This window comes from Excalfactoria chinensis, chromosome 7, assembly GCF_039878825.1.
Source record: "Excalfactoria chinensis isolate bCotChi1 chromosome 7, bCotChi1.hap2, whole genome shotgun sequence".
NCBI classification, from domain to species: Eukaryota; Metazoa; Chordata; class Aves; order Galliformes; family Phasianidae; genus Excalfactoria; species Excalfactoria chinensis.
In genome coordinates, this window is record NC_092831.1 from 27,290,239 (window position 1) to 27,315,332 (window position 25,094).

The 25,094-nt window shown below is 43.1% G+C and overlaps 1 protein-coding gene across 3 annotated transcripts in view; it reads left to right on the forward strand.

Annotated features, from left to right (window-relative positions):
• Positions 1-25,094, forward strand: part of ERBB4 (erb-b2 receptor tyrosine kinase 4) — a 481,597-nt gene that overhangs the window by 388,424 nt on the left and 68,079 nt on the right. For all 3 annotated transcript variants that reach the window (XM_072342440.1, XM_072342439.1, XM_072342441.1), the window contains exon 20: positions 13,945-14,130. In XM_072342440.1, the coding sequence (XP_072198541.1) occupies positions 13,945-14,130 (186 nt within the window). The remainder of the gene's footprint in view (positions 1-13,944; positions 14,131-25,094) is intronic.

Sequence of the window (25,094 nt, forward strand, 5' to 3'; positions counted from 1 at the left end):
TTCAGTAAGAAGGCTGTTATGAATGGCCTTTGTCAAAAGCAGTTACTTTTTAAAGTTATCTAGGAGCTAACTGCCATTGGGAGCGTAATGGACGTTGACTTCAGTGAAGTGCCTGACAGTCATTTCAATGGGAAGGGGAGGTTAATGGGAAGGAAGTATCATGAGTTATCCTCTTGACTTTGCTTTTTTTTGAACTTGTCAAGTGTAGGTGTGCCTTTGTTGGCAATTCTTACTCAGCTGTGTGTGTCCTTGTACTTGCAAGGAAAGCTCAGTATTCCTTTTAGAGAGGCTGTGGGAGATGTGAAGCCTCTTGCAAACTTTGGTTTGTGTACACAGAGGGTACTTGAAACACTTGGCTGTCTACAGCAATAGCTGGTAGAGACAGCAGTGGCATGTTCCACTGGCTCTGCTTTAAACTTGTGATGTTGGCAGAATGTAAGTCTTAAAGTGTTCTGAGATGGTCCTAAATGTTACACTGAAAGTAAAGAACAACAATTTGGCTGCTGGGCTGTCATTTCAGCACCTTGAACATCTGCTAATGGATCTGTAATGACTATAATGATATAATGTATGGTGTTAGCACCTCCTATGGCCAAACACCTCCCACCAGGGGATGATGAATTGGCTGTCATCAAAAACTACATTCCCTATTTGGAATTTTTCTTCAGGGAATGGCAGCAGTGTCTTTTCTGTGTTTCTTCTTCAAATCCCCAACTACCTTTCTTTAATTCTGCTTCATTTTATAGATGTTTTTTCTCTATGGTAGTTCTGTATCTGTCACAAGGCAAGGAAAAGTCCACTGCATATCCCAGACTGCCTTCTTGATGGAAGCAGCAGGATGTGCATGTGGACTAAGAGGTATATTTTTTAAGACTTTACAGAGGTACTGTTCCTTCAGAAGGTCAAATTGGTGGTCATTTATCTCAGGAATAAGGCTAAGGGATTCCCCCTCGGGTACTGAAGTGGTTTTATATTAGGGGTGTTTTCATCTCCCTGCTCGACTCACCACACTTTGTGGTCCACAGCAGGGCCCTGGAATCTGAGCTCTGAGTACAAGCATGTTTGTTGCTGCTTGTGTGTCTGGCAGGGGTGCTGCCACTGGCTATTGGCATCCAGAGGTAAGGTGTCTTGCCCCTCACCCTAAGGCTGGCAGCTGTGAGAAAAGATGAGGCTGCTGGGCAGGTACAGAGAAGGTTTATTATGAGAGAAGGCAAATAAGCAGCTGAGAGGCTACTTGATAATTGAACAGGGACTTGTCATTTCACTTGTGAAAACAATTTCCCCTCCTCGACCTCTAATTATTTGACTGCTGCAATTGTCTGGTAAGTCAAGTAGCCTGATCAGATGGTTTAGCATCAAACCAAATGCTCAGCAAGTAATGTCATACATTCCAGAGACACACCGCAATTGGAAAGTGTACCAAGCCATCTTTGAGGCTAAAAATAACATAAAATGATTGTGTCTTGGGGGAGCAGACGATTGATGAGAGCCTTTCCTTCCTAGCTTTCTAAGCTTAGTGCTATCAGAAAGTAGCCTTGTGAGCTCCATGGTTGTTGATCCCCTTACAAATTTAATCTATTCTCGCTGAACTTAAATGCTCCATTATCTGTTAGCAAATAATTAGAGGTTGTAAGCACACGCCTGCATACACAGAGTTCCTTGGAAGTCTCTGAGCTCATTGAGATGAAGACAGTTTGACTGATGGTGGTCAGCTGATACTGGGCCAGAAGTTAATAATAGAAGGTGGTGCTGCTTAGCTAGGTGGGAAAGTTAACTTGGGAGAAATTAAACTGAAGGGTTAGGGATTTATGTTTGGAAATAAATTTCCCATTCTCATTTGTTTCCTGGTAAGAGAGCTTCAAAGGCAGTTGGTTTCCTTTATGGTTTTATAATTAAGATCTAGGGGGATTCTTGACTTTTCACAGGCCTAATGTAGTTCCCTGCCATCTATAGTGGCCGTATTCATTGAGCAGGAGAGCATTTGTCAAGCAAACTATAAAGGTAATAAGTGACAGTGACCTCCACCCAGGCATACAGCAAACAAATCAAAGCTGCCTATACAGGCGGGACTGATACACTCATCCTTTATTCTGTCACATTTGTATGTCTGTTTAATTAACTAAATGAACAAAGCAGTCAGTCTTCATATACTGCAAAAAAGATACGCTTCTCCTAAACTGTGAGCCCTTCTTATGTGTCAAGACAAGTGCTGAAGACATAACAAACCTTGGTTTGGTTCAGAGGTTACAAAGGGAAAAAAAATCATTTATCAGATTAAGTTTTCTCTCGTGTTTGGCTGGAAACCAGGAAGGATCTGGCCAGGTCTTGTTTCTGCTTGTTTCCACAATTTCTAGTAGAAAGGTCCTAAGCTGGAGATATGGATGCCTTTTCTAACGAGGGTCCTTCTAAGATCTTGCCTTTTATCACGAGTGTATGGGTGACAGCAGAAACATTTTCACCTATCCATTGATTTAACCTTAAGTCCCTCATGCTGCCTAGCAGTGTGTTTGAGCTAGATCTGAAGGTCTGGAAAAGGCAGCTCTGCAATCAGAGATTGAGCAGTACGTGCGGGCACTTCATAGTCCTTCCACTGCCTGCAGGGCTGCTTGGGAAATAGCACCGAGTTAATCCTGAACCTCGGTTTAAAGGTCAGCTTTAGGATCAAATGAAATCCTGTATGGCAGCAGTGAGATGTTTTCCCTTATCCTCCTCTTCTGTCATTTATGTAAACACTCTTCTTTCCAACTGGCATAAAGGGTCCCTGTAAGCATAGCAGCTAAAGAACAGCGGTGTTGCTGCATTTGCCTGGCAGTGCTTCAGCTGCGATTCAAACAGGTTTTCTTTCTGTCGTGTTACGTTGCTGCAGATGGGAGGCAAAGGGGTGACCTAACTCATCTGATTGTAGATTCCCTTTTGTTTGGTCTCCCCACTTCCTCCCACTTATGTAAGCTGTAAGTGTAGCCACTTAGGAGGGGAACCTCCCTGCCTGTCAGTTCCAAGCACAGAAGCTCACTGTGATTGCAATTACAATTTCCAACTTGTCCAGAGATGCCAGAAATCAAGCTGTCCTTGAGAACTCCGCATACCGTGTGCAGGCCCCGAGAGTGATCAGCCGCTACAGAAGCTGGGAATCTGATCACTGCTGAAGGTTAGCTGCTTTTAGTCCTTTGGAGATTAACTGTTTCAAGGACACGTTCACTGTTATTTCCAGCAGTCATTCTCTTAAATATTTACTTTAGTAGTTTTTCCTTCTGTAGTATGCATGTGTCTGTGGGGGTGTGTTTGTTAACTTTCCATATGCAAGAACGTGTGTCAGTACAGAGAAAAGATGAAGCCTAAGCACAGACAGACGAGCCAGGCAATTTGGAAGCAGTTCTGCTGGTGTAACACCATAACTGAAAGATACAGTGAGGTAAGGAGAGTGGTGAGGCCTTGACACTGCTGCTCAGAGAGCTGCGGGTGCCCCATCCCTGAAGATGGTCATGGCCAGGTTGGATGTGCCCGGTGCAGCCCTGCCCTTGGCACGGGGTTGCAACTGGATGGGCTTGAAGGTCTCTTCCAGCCTAAGCCATTCTGTGATTGTGTTACTTGGAAATCCTGTACAAGTTGGGTAAATTCTTTGGAACAGGGAGAAAATAAGGAGTGTTAGTTTAGGTTGTTCTCTAGAAAACAATGGTAGATTAAATGAAACTATTAAAACTTGTCATTCACTTCAATAGTAGTGCCGGTTACAAAGGGCTTGCATGTGAAGGAAAGGGTTTGTACCCATCCACTGAACTTTATTTGAATAGGTTTGAGGTAGACAGCAATGGGGTTGTTGCCTGTTGTTTTTGCTTTGAGGCGTGCATTTGAGTGGCTACTGAAATAGGAAGACAGCCATTTACATAGATGTGTGTCACAAAGATAGGGAGAGGAAAGTTTTTGTTATGAAGTGTTTAAAAATTGAACAAGCTTGGGGTGGGAATGTGAGGGGGAAAAAGAGAACTAAAATCCCCACACAAATCCTTTAAAAACCAGTTATACTTAAATACAGGCAAAATGGCCTTAAACATAAGCAAAGCAGTTGGGAGCACTGAAATTCTTTGCAGAACCTCTCTGACATGTTCACATATGAAATGCAGAAAGAAAAACAATGACAAAATGTGTTAAAATAACAGAGTATTGAATAACACGATGTGTTGTGAAGAGAAACTGATTCAGATAGCCAACTTTGTAGCAGGCTTTGGCACTGAGAACTGGGCAATTAATTGCTGCCCTGAGACTAAATGAAACTGAAAGTATTGAAGGAGCTTTGCATTGCTTTGTGTTTTGTTTTTGTTGTGCCATTTGCTCACATTAGCAATATAGGATCGGCGCACAGTAGTGTTTGGGTGTCTGAATGCAGTGCATATGCTGGAATTTAACCACACCAATTTAAAAAGTTAAAGTAAAAACCAGGTTTTTATGAGGCTTCTGCTAATAAGAATGAGGTGTGAGGTGCCATTTCTCCCAGTGAGCCAGGAGTAGCTTGAGGTTAACAGTGATCCTAATTAGGTTTGTTGGTAAGATGAATAAGAAATAGCCTGATATTTAAGTTATAGGAGCTGGCTGTAGAGCTGTATGTATATGCTGGCTAATCATTTTTGAAGTATGATTTACTTCAGTGCTGGATGGGCAGGCTGTTAGCAATCAGATTCCTCACGAGGACCAGTGCTGACACTGTGTATGGGCAGTAGCACAGGCCTCAGTGAGCAAACTGAACCAGAGCAGAGTGTCCTGGAGGATCAGTGCGCTGCATTTGTCGTGCTTGTTTCTGTGCTGCGGAAATGCCAAGTCAAGTTGAATTTGAGGGAAAACGAGGATTTGGGGGGTCGGAATGAAGGAGGGGGGAAAAAACGCAATAGTTTTACGCATGTAAATACCCATTTGTGTTCATTTTTAACAGAAATGTAAGGCTGGGGGTGTGCAGGCTTATAAGAGCTGAACTTGAAGTATCGACGTTGAGATAAGTTATGTCTTAAAATCTACTAAGAAAATGTGGTTTGGAATATTCCGTTCTTATCATCTTGTTGTAGAAAATTGGGGAGTTGTTTTCCCTGCCTCGGTGCTGATCCAGCCACCTCCAATACATCAGCAACTGTCACAAACTTACAGAAATGGAATAATTAACATCTGTTCCTATTAATATTCCACGCATTATATACAGATGGTATTCAGCTGTCCCTATCACTGCTTGTCACACAGTTGTAAGAAGTAAGAAAGGGAAATCTGGAGCATGACTGGGTTGTTGATGATCTTAGTAATATTCTGCCAGTGCCTTTTAGGCTGAAGTACAATAACCAGGATAAACAGAGACGGAGCTGAGGTCGCAACGTGGCTGTCAGATCACAGAGCAGTAATTGCTGGTTTGAAATGCTTGGTCCTCTGATATTGAAACTACAGTTCCAAAAATAAAGATTTTACACAGCAATATTTTCTATATTAACTTTGGTGTTGCTGCTTATTGCAGTATATGTCATTGCTTGGCCCCGTTAAGATCAGAAACCCTTTGTGCTGTGTAACCATGGTGAGCTCGTCCCTGCCCTGAGAAGCTTCCTATCAAGATAGACGCAAAATATAAAGGACAGAGGGATTATTTATTTTTCATCTTTCCTTCACAGATGGGAACTCATGAATTGCAAGTTAAATTTCATCATCTCTGAAGCAAATTCTTTATTGGTTATTATTATCTTTTTAAAATTACATTCTGATTTTAAATGTTTACTTAGAAAAGCAGGTACTGTGTATGGGGGGGAAGAAAGCTGTCTTCTCTAATTACTCACTGCAAACATGTCTGAAATGTTCTTTTCCAAACACCTCTTGTTTATCAGTCAGTGTTTGCCAACAAGTCTGGTATTTCAAAGAAATGGGATTGCACGTGTTGTATTAAGGATGGAAGAGAAATTGGGTGTTCTTCCCTTAGTTACGTATAAGGTGATTACAGTTGCTTCCTAAAGGATTCTGCTTTATAAAGAAGTTATTAGCTGTGTAGACAAATAAGCATTGTGTGAAATAGTAGACTGTTTATTAATGCTTAGCCAGAGAAATTATTTGAGAATGTGGAAATAATTACTTGGATTTTTGAGCTGCCTTAACGTTTCTTGTGTGATGGGGCTGTGCACAGTGGGGAGGAGGAGTGGAGGGAGGTCATGGATGAAGACCTGAATGCAAAGTGGGGAGATGCTTCTGGTCCCTCTGCAACTAATTCTCTTTTATCAGGTGAGAGAACAGTTGCCTTCTTGACAGCGCTGTCGCTCAGGTGAGAACATAGATCTGAGTGAATCTGTAGGCTTCCAAAGGTTATTGATGTTGATGTTTACATGAAGGCTCAGCAAGCTCTCAGTGTCCTAAAGCTCCACAAAGTGTCTTAGAGCACACTTTGTCACTGTGACATGTTCCATTCAGTGGGTACAGAAAAAGCAAAGAGGCAGCCCCATGGCTCCATGTGGCCATGGATGTTCCTGTAAGACTGCAGATGTATGGCAGCTTTTGATGATTCTGTGATTCAGTGTTGCCAGCTTTGAGTGGGGAAAAAAACCCTAACAGTGAACTAAACAGTCCATTTAAATCTTTTTCATTTAAATATTATCTTCCCTTATCAACACTTGATTCCTGAATGTCATGCTCTTATGCATCTGAATTACAGACACGGGAAACATGGAAATGAAGAGTCTATTTTCAACTCTGAAATGCGATGAATGAGCTACCTGGGCTATAGGTGGAACGTATCTTTTGATTAAAACAACTCTGAGTGTTGATGGTACACTCGATGAACTGAGGTTTCAGTCTGATGCTATCCCTTTAAATGGATCCTGAAGAAGGCGGGAGCTTTGTGTGTGCGATTATCAAGTCAAGCTTTTCAGTGATACTAGAAAATTTCAAAGCAGTGTCCTAAGGCTTCAGAAAGGGGAGAGAACTTGATTTTGTTTTTTTCCCATCACTCATTCTTGCCATCGTTCATGAAAAATCAAAGCAATAACTTCCTTCTGAAAGAAATCAGCCGCTAAGGCTGAGAATGTTTATAAGCTGGTCAGTGTTGAGGTTCATCTACTCTCCTCTTCAAATAGGGCTGAAACAATTGTTTTTTGGTGTTCTTTTAAAACTTCAAACCTTTTCTTTGTAGGTTTTTTTTCTTCGTTGTTTTGTTGTTGTTGTTTTTTTTGGCAATTACATGAACATGGAAAGAAACAAAACTCTTGACAGACAAACCTCTAAAAACGATGCATGTCACAGGCTGAAGTAAAATGCATCAGAGTGATGGGGTATCTTTACATGCCATCAGTGAGGCGGGATTGGCAGTCTAAAATCTACTGTTAGTTTTCCATGGAAAGCAATCAAGAAATGTTGACTAAAAGTTTGTTGTGGTTGCTCAGCTCCTGAACTCGTGGGCAGGACTGAAAGCAGGCGAGAGTTTTCTCTAATCATCAGAACCAAGTGTTTTCAGCCAAGGCTGGTAGGAAGTCTGGTGAGAGTTGTCTTCTGGCGGGGTGTTTGATGGGAAGAAGCGTTCATGTAGCTGGCTGTGTACAAAGAGCTCTGTTCCTTCAGGCTTCAGATTCCTCCTCGGCTGTCTTAACACAGACTCTGATGAATTGGGAGAATTAATTGGTAGAAAGGCAGCTGGGAGAAGTCAGAAACATATGGTACGTGGGTATAACAAAATGCATCTCCTAGTCCATCAAACATTTAACCACGTGGTTAACTCTGAGCACTTGTGCTCTGCTAGAAGCAGCGTGGTTGTCCATGCCCTCGGTGTAAACAGGACAAAAATCACCATACTGCTTATTTATTTCTCAGAACGTTTATGGATCCAGGTTGCTTCTATAAGCCTGTGAACGTATCCATTGCTATGAGAGTATCTATTTCTATATGAATAGGGCATTCTGCTCTTCTAAGATAGGGCACAGCATATTTGACTCGTCAGTCTGTAATTATCACCTTCAGAAGGAGATCCTTAAGATCCCTGAGTTGTTCTCCTTTGAAGTGTTTGGAGGAAAGTGGGACATCTCTCTGGTAGACTTAAATCACACAGGGATATTTGCATGCGTTTGAGTTCAGCATCAACATTGCTTGCTGAGTCAACAGGACTGTTCAGCCTATGCTGTGTGCAAGTGCTGTGACAGGCAGTCTCAGTGGCTGCAACTGCACTGGGAAATGCAGCACATCTAAAGACATGCCACCTCCAGAGGTGGAGTAAGTCTCACCATTTAAGCACTTGTTCTGCAGTCTGAGTATGCGGCGACTCTGCTCCCTAACAAAGGGATCTCTGTCAAACTGCTTGTTGGAAACTGAGCTTGAAACCTTCGGAAGTGAAAGTATCAATTCTCTAATGCCCAAAACCAAGCACTCAAAACCTGTAGTCTCTTTAATCATGGTAGTTTGTCCTGGCTCTGAGGAAACACATCTCAGAAGACTCATACCATCACGTTCTTTGTTTGTTCACATGTAGCTTCTTTAACGCAGCTTCCTAAAGCAAAAGGAGCACTGGGGGAGGACTCAAGGAGACAGTGGACAGAGATGAGAAGGGCCTTGATTTGAACCTCACAGTGTACCTGTCAAGCAGTGTGAATATAGGCTTTGGCCCTGGATCTGCACTTTTGGGCTTCTTTACAACAGCTGTAGGTGGAGCCATGCCTGTTGGTAGTGTTGATCACACTTTTGTGCTTGGAGTATGGGTGAGGATATGTGGTTGTTTGTTTAATACATTTTTTTCATTTGCTCCCAAGTCCAGTTTCTCCAGTGAGAAGTGAAGAGAATTTGTTATATGTGACCTCTGTGTTGTCATGGTCTCACAGGACAGCACAGTGCCAGAAATACGTTTCATTGCAGGCCACAGGCCTTGCTATTGCACTTTTGAGCCAAGCTGAAGCATGCAACTCGGCCCTGCAGCAGTAACCTCAGGGCTGAACCTGCCTTGGAAGCATTCAAGTGCTGTTGACTGCATCACCTAGCAGTAAAACAGGTTATATAAACTGCCATCATGTCCCAGATAAAACTTGTGCCCGAAAGTGCTGTTTAATGTGTCCGCTTCTAATGGCTGTAGAGCAGTTCCTGGAAAAATGGTTGTGATAGCTTAATTATGATGTTTCTCCCTCTGCTTGCTGCTGTTCTTGTGTAGGACTCACATAGACTTCCCTGGTTCCTGTTGCTGCATCTCTCAGTTTGGTGTGAGAAATGGCTGAGGTGCTTCTAAAGAAGGTTTGCAGAGAGGATCTGCCTGAATGGTGAGAGGTTGTATGTAAAATAGTGCGGTAAAGCAGCTGAAAACAGTGTCTGACATAGGAATTAAAACAACGGGTATCACTGTCATATGATAAATGTGGACAATTTAGTTTTGATGTATGTCTTGTGCTGTCTCTCAAATGTTTGTGCAGACTGCATATGCTAAGCTGGTTGTAACCTGGGAAGTCTGTAAGGCCAAGGAGACAAACAATATGCATTGTAAACAAGTTGAATATGTCCTGAAGCAAGTCAGATGTGCAGTCCAGCCAGGCTTTTGCCCTGGCCATTAGGAGTATTGAAAAATGAATGAAAAGAAAAAATAAAATCAATGCATTTACAGCAGTATCTCTTCTGTTACCATGGCACAGTTTGTGATTTCAGAAAAACGCATAGGATGCAAAGAAATAAGCTTTTAATAACTGTTCTCAGCAATGATGAGAAAAAACAGGGCATTGTTTTCTTCAGTTTCTTTTGTTTTGGGGTGTTTTTTGGCAAGAACAGATAGAAAGCTGGGAAACCCAGGATTTCTCAGCCTTTGGCCCTGCATGCCAAACACTCAGATGTGTGTGCTCATCTGGAGCTTGCTATGCTTAGGGTAGCAGGCCTGTGGGACTTGTTTGGAATGGGGAGCACGTTTCTTCTGCATTGGCTCTGAGGAACAGCATGTGTAGGAGGAATATGGTGCTGGAAGATGATACTGGTGCCTGTAAATGAACTCCTCCTGGTGCTCTATGTTGCATGGCCATAGGCACTGTAGGCCCTCCGTAAACTGCTGAGGGAAAGTCTCTTGACCAATTTAGATGTTTGTTTTGTCATTAGAGCATCATTTTATGCATGACAGGGAGATTGCTCACTGTCGGCTCCTCACTGCCTTTAGGGCACCTTGGGAACAGCCTGGCCAGGGATGCTTGGCCACATTCTGGACTGCTTCCTGGCAGTCCACTTGATGCTGGTTTGTGTCCTGGACTACTCTGAATCTTCAGCATGGCCATCAGCATGGCATTATCTTACCAGTAGTAGCCCAGCCACCTCATTGTATCCAGTGGTTTATGAGTTCAGTGATCAAAGAAACACAGGCAGCATCCAGACATGGTCTTTAAGAACCAGCTTGTCAGCTGGTCTTCATGCTCAGTCGTTGGCTGTGGCAGTTAATGGCACCAGCTCAGAGAAGCAGAGCGGGAAGCTGAATGCCCTCTTGTCAGATGTGCTGTAGGAGTTGGTGGTATCACAGTGCACCTTCTTATCACAGTGGCTTATCGAGGCCTACACACTTACCTTTCTTGTTGGGTGCTGTATTATGGTAGTAGACGTGTGTGTCAGAAGGATCAGTGTATATAGCATTTAAAAAATAACATGCCTGTTGCTGGTTAATGCAGGGTTGTAGATATAAATTACAGGGGCTGGACTTAATGCACGTGGTGGAGATCATTTCAGCACATTCAAAAGGAGCCAAAGAATGACCAACAGGTTGTGTGATGTCTTTGTTAACAATATCATATCTGGGCGGTACAATACTGAGCCAAACACATATGCTCCATTAAAGTCACCTGTATGCTCTGTGGTGAGGCTGTGTTGGCACAGCAGTGGTCCTGCCAAGCTTCCTGCTGTATCAAGGCTTTTCTTCTCCTCAGATACATTAACACTGTGCAAAGAGTACACAGTCTTAGTGTGAAGTAACTTATTTGATGTCTCATAGTACTTAGCCTCAGCTGTTCGAGTCCTGCTACAGACTGCAGAATGTGCCTTAGAGGTAAGGCCAGGCTGAACTCAGCTGCTGCTTGCATTCAGGCTGGCTGGCTCATAGCTGCTCCGTGTCTTTCTGTCACATGTTACTGTGGTAATTTAGATTGCTGTCACTTCTTAGGTATTAACAAGCACCAGAAAGAGATGTGATTTGGCTGAGATGTTCCTCAGTGATAAGATGTAGTCTCCTTTCAGATAGATGGAGTGCCTGGTGTCCATCCTTGCAGAGCTGTCCCCCCAGCTGTCATTTCTCAGGTGCTGATGTGAGCATGTGGTGTTACACAGACTCTGATTCCTCCAGGAAAGATTAAGTATCTTTATTACTTTTCTCCCTTCTCTCTTTTTCATTGCAGCCTGCAAGGGATTTCTTGTATTAGGAGAGAGCAATAAAGCGATTTGATGCTCAGTTCTCAAGAACTGAGCCAAGACCTGCAGATAAAAGGCTTCCAAAAGATAGGAGACACTACTTACCTTAGAAAATCAAAGTAGGAACCACACTGCTAAGTGTGGAAGTGCTGTGGAATTTGTGGCTGTAAGGTCTAGTGTCCAAATGGATTTTAAACAGGAGACTCCTATTGTCTCATTGCTGAAGAGGTTTTTGAATGCTGCTAAGTGATAATGTTTCTTTTGTTGTATATCTGTTTTGTCTGTTTAGGCTTCAGGAGAACAGGAAGTCTTTCACTTTGTTTATTCTGTGTTGCCTAGACATAACCTTTGTTCTGGTTCTCCTGTAGATGGTAGTGTAATAAAAACAACAGTACTTTTGCTAATGAGGATAAATATGTGAAGCCAGGATAGATGCTGAATTAATATCCATTAGTAACTTAGGTCTATAATGAAGGCTGCTCTACTCTGTTGTGGCTCTTCCTTTGTTACAGAGCAGCCGGTAATATTGTATTAAGAATATTTTTATTTTTTCTGGCACCGTTACCCAAAACCATGGGAAGGGTATATGCTTTCCTGTGACATCAGAGTGAGGCAAATGACAATACATGCTTTTATTATTGTGCAGAAGTGTCTTTCCTTTGAACTCACTTTTACAAATGGCAAGTAGCTGTAGACTAATGGAGCACATGCTTCAAAGCTTTCCATCTGGTCCCTTAGTAAGCAAAAACAGTATATTGTCTGTGTTGTAATCAGTCCTCATTACTGAGCCAAGTACTCCCACTGCAAGTTCTGGAAAAACTCTTCAACTTCACTTGGTAAGAGGGAGGGCGGCAAGCGCTATCTCCCTGTGCATCTGCAGGGTACAGTGCAATGGTGTATAAATAAAGGGGAAGAAAATGAAAACCAAGTAATTTTTGCTCTCCAGAAATTGATAATGCATCAGTCAACATAAATTCGTTCTGGTGGCCTTCATTGACATTTTCTGATGACAGCAGAGGAGATTGAAAATACTTGAAAGAGATGCCACACGTGTTGTTTGAATAAGAGAACTACATTTTAATTGGAGCAAATGTTCTTAAATGATGATTTCTTATCTCACTTAGATTGGAATCTCCCTCAGAGCCCCTCCTCCAGTCATCCCATCACATAGCCCCTATTGATTTACATATTTTTTTCACATATGTTTTAGAAAGAAGAAAGGAGGAGATATTCCCCCTAATGGAGGCCATCTGTTCTTTTCTTGTTGGGGGGGGGAGGGAACCTACAATTAGTGTCTCGTTCTTTGATTTCCACCAAAAAAAAAAAAAGGGGGGAAAGAAAGGGAAGTATTATGCAAATAGTCTGCAATTTGGTTTCAAGTATTCTTTGTACTATGATGAGCCATTTCCTTTAGTACAAACTCTGCCTATTTGCCAAGACTTTTTCCCCTTAATACAGGGAAGGAAAAAAAAAGACTTAAGGGGATGCTCTGTTCCTCCGATGCCAAATTTTTCTTATCCTTTCATTCTTTCTGTCTTTCTTTGGCACTATTACAGCTGTTAAATTGTCAGAAGAATGTCGGATAGGTTTTCTGGAGAAAGAGAACCAAAATAGCTTTACAAAGCTGCAGCTTCATCTCACTTTTCATTGTTCCACTGCCATGATGGAGTGGTCTTGAAATGAAGGACTCAGCTCAGTGAATGAGGGAGACAAGCTTTCTCTTTGCATTTTTTTGAGTGCCAGTTGCTTGTGATGACTGTTACCTGTGCAAACAGATGTGCAGATTTTTTTTACAAAGAGTTCTTGTCCTGCTTGTTTGTGGCATTTTAGGACTGCACACTGTAGCCAGCATTGAGTATTTCTGGTTAGGTGTAATGCTTAAGCCTGTAAAATGCAAAGCATAACATTTCTGATGCACTAAACCATATTAATACAGCTTGATCAAAGATTGTAGCTGTATGGGAAATTGCTAATCACAGCCTGGACCTCTGATTAATCAGCTGAGGCAAGTGTTGGGTCAGCTGTGGGAGCACAGGTGAGAGTAATTTAGCTGTGCTCCCTGAAGGGGTGGAGCTCGACTCCACCTCCTCTAAGACCTCATTTAAGGGCTGACCCCCACTGAGGCAGCATCTCTCGCAGATTGCTCCCTGGTGGAGTCTGTCCCAGCTTTTCCAGTCAAGGCATCGATATTGGTGAGTTTCCCTTTACCTTTTGAATATTTACCATCTTTCATATTATTCGCCCTTACAGTAGCAGAAAAGACTTGAGGTGGGGGCTTCAATCAGGTGAGTGGTTGAGTGGTGTGAGAGACCTCTAGATGTAAGCCAGGTCTGTCACACATCTTTGTTTCTGGACTATGTAACATGGGAACATAAGGCAGTGCAAGATTTCTGATCTGAGCCTTAACAGCATCTGTGTGGATGGTGTGACCCCCCCATTGCTTGGGGCTCATTACATCTAACATCACACTGGGTTCTTCCTAGCAGTGTTTTGCACTGGATAGACAACAGGCATCCCCTTTAGGTGCTCTGTGATAAATCTATTTGTGGAGTCCTTAGGCATAATGGAGTAACTGGGTCATTTCTGTTGTTTCAGGAAGCTCTCATCATGGCCAGCATGGACCATCCACACCTGGTAAGACTCCTGGGTGTCTGCTTGAGCCCGACCATCCAGCTCGTTACTCAGCTGATGCCTCACGGCTGCCTGTTGGATTACGTTCATGAACATAAGGACAACATTGGCTCCCAGCTTCTGCTAAATTGGTGTGTCCAAATAGCAAAGGTATGTTGATGCTGTTCTGTTTTTTTCTCCACTTCCATAGCTAACAGTGGCATTGCTTCTTATTGGGTGTGTGTTTTTCAGAAATGTTTCTGTTCTCAGGATGGTTGGGCAGTTTTTGATATATGTACTGTGTTGTCTGCCTTCGTGTCTTCTGGATTATTCATTAATACATAAAGCAGTGTTTTTCCTGGCTGTTGTTCCAGCCCAGTGGTAACAGAGGATATTTGAGGAAAAAAAGAGTGAGGGAAGCAGCTCCCTGTATGGTTTCTGGGGCAGAGCATGGAAAGGTTTTTCAGCCTCTTATGATGTTGATCACCCATATACACTGATTTAACCTGATAGTGTTTTCAACCTCCCTGAAATTGCATTGTTAGTTAAATTCTTATATGCTGTCAATTGTGTGCCCCCACCCCAGCTTGGAAGTTAATTAGCTGCTTCATGCTAGTCCTTTGGTAACCTCTGTGGTTCTGCTGCTTAAGATCTATTGCAATAGCCGAGGCTGGAGGGTCATCTCACTTGGATTTGTAGAGTGGGAGAGCTCAGGTTGGACCCTGCTTTGTCTGCCATGGTGTAATGCTTTATGCCTTTCAGGGGAGTATTAGGAGCAAGAGTTAAGCCCTTACTGTGCTGTTACACGCTGCTTCAGCTGAGATGGAGGAGCAGAATCGGTCGTAAATCCAGTTCTAGTGCGATCCTTGCTCTGTGGCCCTATATTTTTGCCCATGTTTAGGTTTTTGGTGCTCTACTAGTAAGTTACTGATAAGAAGCTGCAAAAAGTGATGGCATCCAGGAATGTAGAAGGCCTTGATTTTTAGCAGTATGAAAGGATCTTTTGTGCAGCCAGAATTGAGTACAACGGTGCTACAGTGAATGAGAATCTGGAACCCACTTTTAATTATGAATTACTTAAAAATTAGTAATTATTTTTAGTTTGTTTTGGTGAGAATTGCTTGTTCCACGTGAATTTGTGCTACATGTTGCTCTGGTATATTAAATCTGCAACCTTAAGTGAATTTGCTGCAGTATCAATTAAGGAATCTTTATTCAAGTTAACTTCTAACCCTGGAGAGGAACCTGGAGACTGAGCAATTGTTTTGCTGGACAGAATGGCAGCCATCTAGTAAAACCGTACTACTTCTAAATGCTTGTTTTCTTAGAAAGGAAAGAAGGAAAAAAGGGCAAGAAATTGATTTAGCTCCAGATTTTGTCTGTTTTCTGGTTTTGTTCGTGTGGAGGGAAGAATCTGAAGTTCATCATTAACAGGGACAGGTTTTTTTTTGCCCAGGATTGCATCCATTGTCAAATCAGTTTGAAGAGGACAGTAGATGAAATGTTCATAATGCTTGATAGAGGGATTGGAGCTTAGATATAGTCTGCAGCTGACTTGTAAACCTTTCAGAGTCTGGCTGGGGAGAAGGGGGGGAGTAATTCAGGAAGAAAGAAACAAACTGAAATGACTTAGTAGAAGCAAAAACACAATTCACATCCTGACATTGCAGCATTTTGTAGGTGTGTTTTACCTATGATTCTGCTGTACTGTAGTGGTAAAACAGCCAGAGCTACACAGTGTAGTGGAACACAGTGATGGGAATTGCCTGTATCTGTAGACTTGCAAGGGCAGATCTGGGGCTGTTATCAGAACAAGGAAGGTAGGGCTGAAAGTTTATATTCCTGTTTGAGTCCTTTCTTGCAACAGAACCTCCTTCCCATCTGTTTTCTACTCTTGATTGATAGTGGCCATTGTTGTTTATTTCAAAACATTTACACTGTGCTGTACATGAAGAGATAATCCACCTTTCTATTTGTGGATGCGTATGTCCACTGACTCACTGCTCTGAGAGCTGTGCATATTTTGCTCTGGGCTTGATTTGGACAGCTGATCAGTGAAGCAGAATTGCCCTATTCCATAGCGGAGGCTGGGAGGGCTGGTGGAAAGTGCTCCTTGGCTCTGAACTGTTTCCTCTTACAAGTGGCTTCAGTACACTCTTCCACATATCTCTGCCTGCTGGTTTTCTTGATGTGTGTATAATGTGGGAGGAAGAGATGAAGTATGGCAGTTATTTGAGTTCTGAGATGATGGGTAACCAATAGTACAAAGAAGTGAGATCATATGCATGATTGTGATTGATGGACTGTCAGGAAGAGAAACAGATGCTGTGTAGTGAAAGGTGGCCTATTGTGGGGAGAAGCTTAGTGAAGTTCTGTTAGCTGACTGAATTGGTGAGATACAGGTTTGAAGGTTGGGCTGTTTAATGGATAGGTTGATGGTTGGGTGGTCTTAGCTGGATTGTTGTTGATCGTTCTTTGTCCTCCTGGAAGCTGGTCATGAGTGGTGTCCACCTGGGATCAGGCAGGTGCTCTTTAACATCTTTATCAGTGACGTAGACAGGGGGATTGCATGAACCCTCACCAAGTCAGCTGGATGATTCTGAGCTGAGTGGTGCAGTTGATGCAGCAGAAGGAAAGGGCACCATCCTGGGAGACCTCATTGTGGCTTTCCAGTGGTGCTTAAGTGGCAGGGAGACAGACTTCTTAATGTTGTCTGATAGTTGCAAAATAAGGGGGAGTGGATTTAAAGTGTGGGGGGGTTTAGGTTAGATGTTAGGAAGGGAGTTTTTTACTCCAAGTGGTGAGATGCTGGAGCAGGGTGTCCAAAGAGATTGCTGGATGGGGATCCTGGGCAGCCTGATCTAGTGTATGGCAATGCTACCCTTGGCAAGGGGAGTTGGAACTGGGTGATCTTTGAGGTCCCATCCAATGTAAGCCATTCTGTGACTGTCTAGAGCACAGCACAAGTGATTGTGGTCTTGAGCAAGTGCAGTAGTCAGTATTTATAGCAGAGTTAGCACTCTGTTAGCATTGGACTGTCATAGTTTGATTTTATTTTTCCTTGATTTCTTAATAAATGTCTCTTTCCCTTCTCTTATTTTTACTCCATTGGCCTGTTCTGGGCATGAAGAGAATCTGTTCCTATCACATAAGATGTTCTGCACTTTACACAGTGCTCATTAGCATTGACAAGGTCGCTCCTTGCACACCATGTTGCAGTCTTATTGCAGAAGTAGACTTAAGGAATTAAACTCTAAGTCTTTATTTTCCTCTTTGGTGACCTTAAGTTACAGTTGGTGGTGAAAATCTTCCCCCATCTTTACATGTAGGTGGAACACAATTATGACATAGGAATCTTTCAGAGAAAAGAAGGAAGATGTAGGGATGCGCACAGAATGATTCACAGAATTCACTGCACTTTCTGATGGGAGATTGTAATGTGAATGGGGGCTACGGGACATGTACAAAAAGGCTTTTCAGAAGTGGTGGGGAGAGTAATAAGGATTTCCCTTAATCCCAGTAAGCGGAGCAGTGGGAGAGCAGTAATATTTGTTTTCCACTCATCTGTCACATTTAACGGTGACTAGGAACCAGTTTGCAGCCTCTGAGTAGGAAAGATTGTTTGCCTACAGATAGAGCAGTCTCTAGAGGATGAATGCAAAAGGTGATGCTTGTGTTGAACCAAAGCTGCTGCTCACCAAGAGAAATGTCTGTGTGTCCCATGTACCTGTGTCCGCTGTGATGACATGCTGTGTTCCATCACGTGGCTTGAAAATGCATCTCTGCATTTTGCTTTTTGAAACCTGTGGGAGTGATTGGTTGCATCTTCCTGCAAGCTACCTAAAATGTGATTAGCAACCTAATACAAAGCAAAAGAAGATTAGAGATCTCCCAGTCTCCCTGAAAGACCCCCTGGTGTCTGTCCTTGGTTAGAAACCTCTGCATCCCCTCAGGATGGAATTTTCCTCAGCCAAGAGTAGGACTGAAAGAGCCGGAAAAGCCTTGGATCTGAGATTCTGACTGATTTTTGTGAATCATTTAAAATCAAGTTGCTGCTGCAATACGGTTCCTCCCTGCCGCGCTCTTCTTCATCTGCCAATGTGCAGACTTTTATTTATTGAAGTCGTTGCTTCAGAGTTCACTTGTTCTGCCAGACTGTTCATTTCCATATGTCTCTAATTCTGTAAAACTAGATGCAAAAACTAGTTAGGTGCTGTGCTTGGTTGCCAACCTGCATATGGCTCTGGAGATCATTTCTGAAGGTTGATGACAGGGCAGTTATTAAGTATTATCTACTGGCAATTGAGAAGAAAGCTTGCATGATTTTTCTTCTTGCTTATCCAGATTGTGTTGAATTTATTCTGACTGTTATATCATTGCAGGGTAATTGTGCTCTCCTTCCAGAAGCTTTAGTTCTTATTTTATGGATGAAAGTTATAAAAATAGAGTAGCCCCCAAGCATTCTGCATAAACCATGGTTGTTAGACAGCAGCTGTGTCTAGGGGGGTTTCTTCCCTTCTGCTTTGCAAGTACACAAGGCGTCTCCTTGTCTTTTGCTTGCATGGGTAGTGTCTTGCTTAGGAACTGCATGTTGTGCCTTTTAGCTCAGACTTTGGCTGAGCTTAACTCAGTGAATTCATGTGGAGTTTGACATCCGGGAAAGTAGTAAGCTATCAAAAGGATATCAGAATGCTCCCTGGAGCTGGGTGTAAGACTGACTATGTTGGCAGCATTAGGTGTAGAAGGATGGAGTGATGCTTCATGAGTACCCCTAGTATTGGCTGATTGGGAGTCTGATTGAGAACTGATTGATGATCAAATCTCATAAGGCTAGCAGATTCTCAGTAGATATGCTGGATGGCAAGCTTAGCTGGTGCCCCTGGTGCAGTCCCATGTCCTCCTTTTTGCACCCGGACATTGTTTTAGTGTTCTGAACTGTTGTAATTTATTCACATCATCTCAGAATAGTAACGAGGTAAAGCAGAGGTACATTGGTACAGTGGAACGTGATGGAAAGGAAATCAAGTACTCAAGGAGATTATCTTTTATACCTTTTCAATATGAAAGGATTCTCAAATTACCTTAACCAAAGCACTGCATTAGTTATCCAGATATACAGGAAAACAGAGTTTGAAAACACTGTAGGGAAGAAAAAGGGAGAGTTGTAATGACCCTTCTGAGGGGAAGTGCAGGTGCATGTCTTCGTGTCTCGTGCATGTTGTTCCAGAACATTTGCACTCGTTGCTCCTTACAAGGGTTTTCTGCCAGCAGTGCAGTTCTGCAGCTGGGAGCCTACAGGAGCCGTCCACACACAGACTCTTGCATAGCTGTCACACCACCTCTTCCTGGCCCTTTCTCTCTCCCCCTTTAGCCAGGTCACATTACAGACCTCTGTGGCCTTCCTCTTTTCTCTAGGCAAGAAGGATAGCCTGTCTACTCCTGAAGCTTCTTTCCACACCAGGCTTTTTAGGTAGGTGTATTTTATTACTGCCCAGGTCAGTGCTTCTCAGCTGGATGTGAATTTGCAAGCTATGTGAAATGTAAAGGCTCTATGCTAATTTATGCAATTGAGAAGCTGATCAGAAGCTGGTACAGAACTCACCTCACATCTGACATTAAACTGGTTCTACTCCACACGTACAGGGCTCTGAACAGGGAAGGGCCAGAGGCAAAGGAGGTCCACTTGACTGCACTGCGAGGAGCAGAGCCATTTTTTCTCCATCATGACATGATGGATGAAGACTGACTTGCTAGAGACAGCTTTTGTTATTCTCCTGCAGATGGAGTGTAAGATAAACAGAAGCCGTGTGAGGTGGGAGGCAGCGGGGATGCCTGGACAGGTTGGGAAGAGGTGGAGGATAGTAGCTGCAGTTCAAGGTCCTTCTTCTTCATTAAGGAAGCCTCCCCTACAGCTCAGTGACTATTCCATCACCGAGCGAACACAGAGCTTAATGACAGTCATCTATCAGCTGTCTGCATTTTAAGCTTCAAGATGACTCTATTCCCAGAGCTCCGTGCCATGACAAGGCTAATTGTTTAATTATAATGCTATACCAACCACTCCTGACGTGCTCACACTGGCAAGGACTGGGGCTAAGGGCTGTGATAATTATCACTGCAAGCAAGTCCATTAGCATAAATGTAGTTTACTAATGGGGCTGCTCTGTTAGGAAGTGCGGTGTGTAGAAGAGTAGGATCTAAACCAAGGGCTATGAAATTAAAGCCATATTGAAACAAGCTGCTAATTGCATGGAGAAGCAAAATCCAAATAGGTGGGGAAAGTATCATTTTACTCTCCTGGATCTCTTAGTGCAGTTTTCTCTTCTTATTCCAATTCGTTGTGATTTTTCTGTGCTTTGCTGGCAAGCTTTGGGTGCCAACAGATGGCAGGTTGAAATTAAGGGAGTTTCCTCAGGTGTTCCTGGAGAGCTGGCCCTGGAGGAGGGAGTGCCACCAAGGCTCAGAGGGGAATTACCAACCCTGCCCATGTGCAGGACATCTTTTTGGTACCCTGCCAGGTTGGAAGGGCTCATACAAAGCTGAGAAACCTTTGTGACAAAATTCAGGTGGGCCTTGCATAGGTATTTTGGAACCTCTGACTGTTGGAAGGTGACAGATATCTTTCCTTCTGTAGTCAGCTGGAATGCTTTGGGTCTTCTGAGAGGCTGAAGAAGTTTCAGTCTTCCATGAAAGGCAGAGAACAAACATTAGGACGTTGGTCCCTGTGTGTGAGCCACCATGCTCAGATTGGTGTGGGCGCACTGTGTGCAGGCAAGGCTGCTACACCAAGGTGTGGTGTTAGGGAGGGCAGTTCTCCCTGTGGCTGCTTCATGTTCTTTCTGGAAATCATTCTGGTAAATCAGGGAGTTGGATTCCATTGTAAGTTAAGTACAGCATCTCTGTGCTTTAATTGCATGCTTTGTTGGCCAGCACAGTGTTCCTCCTTTTCCCACATGGTTATGTACTTATTTATGGAGAATTTCCTGCAGTTTCATCCATCCCCAGTTTTTGACTGGTCATTTAGTTTGGAGTATTGAACAGTTTTAAACAGTTTCAGTCACTTGTAAAATGTTTTCTACCGCACCTGCTTGCTGGCAGGACGAGTTTGTTGTGAAAAGCCTTAAGGAGCATGCAACAAAATTCCCAAGATTAAATGCAGAGCATGTTTTGCTCCTTTCTTTCTCCCTCCATCTCATACTACCTGCTGACCAGCTTCACTATTTCTTCTTCCTTCCTTTTTGTTATTTTTCTGTTTCCCCTATTTCTACAGTTCTGTGTCAGCCTCTTTGTCCCTTGGCTCTCTAGTGCCACCATTTCTTCCCCGCTTCTGTAGCTGCCCAGCTCCCTTTAGCTGGTAGCCGCTCAGTGCTCAGAAACCAGCACAGGAGCATCATGCCTGCCCCCAGTTCCATCCTTGTCCTGTCTTCTTACAAGGTTTGCAGAGGACCTCAATTTCTTCATTTCTCTCATAGTCAAACTTTTAAGGTTGTGTGGGTTGTAATACCAGCTAACTGATGACTACAGTTATTTGAATCTGGAAGGTTGTACTGGAACCACAGAAGCAAATAAGCGACATGCATAAAAATTAGAGAGGTGTTTTTTGTGGGCTTATGCTTGGATCCGTGATTCTCGACAGCCATACTGTCTACTGTAATGTTGCTATGATATTATTTGTGGTTTTATGGTTGTGTGTGCGTGTATGTATGTGTCTATATATATATTTATTTGATCACTGGCTCTAGAGATAGCTAAGTTGGGTGGGATGACTCAACCTCTGAAGGTGACTGAGTCTCCTCACTGACTACAGAGGGTGTCTAGAAGACACGCGTAGGCTAACCTTGCAGCTTTCTGACAGCTTAATTTAAGGGGGAGAAATGTGGAGGGTGGGGATAATGACAGGAATGCTCAGAATGTGGGATAAAGCAGGTAGTGGAGCGCTAAGCTTACTGCTAACACAAGAGCTGCTGATTTCTTCTCCGCTGTATTGGAGAGCTGTGCCCTACTGTACAGCGTTAGGGGCCTGTGAGGGGGGATTCTGTCTTGATTTTAGTCTGGAAAGGTTTTTTAAGGAGTAGCAGTCATCCTTTCTCTAGTTCTAATCTGACTCATTGATGACTTCCTTCTACCCCAGAATTCCCATGTTCCCAAAAGCCCTTCCACAATTCACGGTTGTTAGAAAAGCAGCCATTTACAAATCACATCAGCCATTGCAAAGGCACAGAAATGGGCAATTTATTGTACAGAGATAGACAATTTATTGTTTCATTAAATGAAATGTACGCTTAGCACTGACGTTTATAGGGTCTCTGATATTGGGGACCTGATAGCTGCAGGCTATGAAAGCCCAAAAGCTTTGCTTGCACAGACCAGTGCTCTCATCAAGTACGCTCAGCTCCACTGGGGAAGGGAAAGTGCCATTAGATTTTTCCTAGCAGTCCCCAACAGATTGGCTTGGGAAAGCATTATTGAAAACGGCTCCTAAATCAGATTCAAGATATTATGGGAGCACCTACTAGGGTCTGTCAGGATTTCCATTATAAACCCATATTTTTTAGGTTTATAACTCGACCATAAAATTCCTCTCTGCACTGTGGCTTGGCATAAAATGTCTCAGCTCAAAGCATTTTGTTTTTACTGTTATTTAAAAAGCATATATGTATTTGGCTATTTTTAAGTTTCTGGACATGGGAAAGGAAATCTGGGTGTCTTTCTCTACGTACCCATAAAGTAAAAAGTATTTTTCCCCTAGTGAATGCCTTTCTTTCAGTATTGTCCTTTATAAGGTAGATTGTCCTGTCTGGGTACTACAAAAAAAAAAAGGGATGGCCAAGGCATTGATGTTTAAAGCCAAGACCCACTACATTTTACACGTGGGATCTGGGAGGAGCAGTGGACTGAGGCCAGTTGTCTGCATGGTGGGACTTGCTGTGTCAGAACCTCGTGAAGTACATGAACAGCCATCGCTTGATATCCGTTCACAATATTCTACCAAGGCACATCCCAAGCTAAAAGTGAGTCCCGAAGATAGTATCTTAGGTTCCTGCCATCCCAAAGTTACATGGAAACCCTGGTAGAGGACATGGCCCTGGGACACGACAGTGAGCAGAGCAGCAGCATCACATGGCACTGAGCTCTGCTGATGGGTACGGGGCTGGCGGAGCTGGAAGAACACATCCCTGGAGTGCTGTTTAATGTGTGGTTATCTTGTGTGCAGTGCAGAAGGCCAAGGTTGGTCTGTTTAGTGAAATGTAAGGGGGGAGGAGGGCAGTTCCAAGCAGCTGCTGGGCAGGTTTTCAGGTGCTGTGCCAACCCTCTAACCCACGGGGTCATCTGGCAGTCTGGTGTCATTAGTCAACATGCTCCCTTTTTCCCACTTCCCATCTGTTGCTGTCTAGCCTGTTTGTGCAGATTAGCTCTCGGTATGCAGCAGTTCTCACTCTTGTTGGGTTTTCTTTCTTTGCCCTGTGACCTCAGTTCCTCAGATTTCCCCTTGTCTGCACACCAGACTACAATCTGTGCTGTTTCTGTTTTTTGTTTAGTAGAGGTCTGCGTTAGCAAAGAATCACAGCAGGTAGTATTGCTCACAACGCATTATTTAAAGGTACAGTCTTCCAAGCACTCTGCTGTTTTCTGATAGGAGATGGGGTTATCTGTACCCCATCTATGAAAGCTAATTTTTTTCCTTGAAAAAAAAAAAATTGATATGACCAGCATTTTGTAGCAGCCTAAGCTCCTAAATGTTACACTTAGGGAATTGGGTTTTGAATGTTTGTGCAAGCTTTGTTGCTCTTTATGGTGAATTTCTTCACTTAGGGTCTTCTCTGTGGCACTGTTTGCCCTGTCAGCGCTCTTAAACAACTGCAGTTTGCATGGTGAATCCAACAGGGAGAGCAGTGAAACGTGAGCTATCTGAAGCGGACTTGGAAAGGCACAGAGTACCTGAATTTCCATGTGTTTGGGAATGCAGATAGTTGAAGAGTGAGCAGTCACAGATGGTGAAGTTTGGAATCTCGTGAAGTCAATAATTAGTCCAAAATATGTTGGGCAGGTCAGTTCTCATAGAGACAGGATGCGTCGATGTCGCTGCATAAAGCTCTGACTGCCCCCCCCCAAAAAAAAAAAAATCAAATGGCAATAAATGCAGTAGTTTGGGGATATACCAAGTTTGTTGTAATAGAAGAGATGAAGCGTTTGTGTGTATTTAGTTGAGCTGGCTGAGACTTTCTGTGCTGAGTGTTAGCTATAAATGTAGCATGGTTAAATGCCCAGGAGGAAAACAAGTGTGTAAGGCGAAGGACAGCAGTGGCATGAGAATGAATGAGCCTTACCTAGCTATGAATAAATTTAGAGCGGAGATTAGAGGAAGGTTATTAAGTGCTGCAGTGGTAGGGTTCTCAAACCTGCTGGTAGAAATAATGGGGACAAAATAATGAATGACTTATAAGATGGAACTCGATCAGTTCATAAAGCAGATTTGGATGGAATAGTACGGTTGCTTTCAAGGGGCTGAGCTTGATGGCACTCTTGTTTTTAGTTCCACGTTTTGAAGCTGACTAACAGGACAAGAATGAGCAATGAAAAGCAGCACTGCCGTGCTTTGCTCACACCTGAGATGTGGAACTTCTCTGAACATGGAGATTGAGTTGTGTGCTGCGCTTTGGATTGTTTCTTGTTATTCTGTTTCTTATTTACTCACCTTATACGTTCTTAATCCAAATTAAATCAGATTCTGATCCCATTAGCTCAACTGAATAATGCATTACTCGGAGTTTTCATTGAAGTCTCAAGTCAGCCAGTCTCTTTGTGCAGGGGTGATGCTATTCTTGGGAGTAAAAGCCTGGGAATGCATCTTCTGTGTGTCCGGCCTGCTTCACCCTAAGAAAAACAATGCAGTTCTCACTTCTGCTCTCCTTTTTTCCATTTTGCCTTGAGCTTGCTATCAGTAATTCATGCTATGTGTACAATAGGTGGAAAATAGTTGTAATTGAGTTATTTAATGAAGAGTTCATTGCTTTTAAACACAGCCGTTGTAGTTTGTGTTGGAGACTAATGACCCGCAGCGTTTCTTTTGCAAAATTCGTGGTTCAGGAACCAAGACTGAAAAGAGAGTGCTTTTGATTTTGGCTATATTGAAA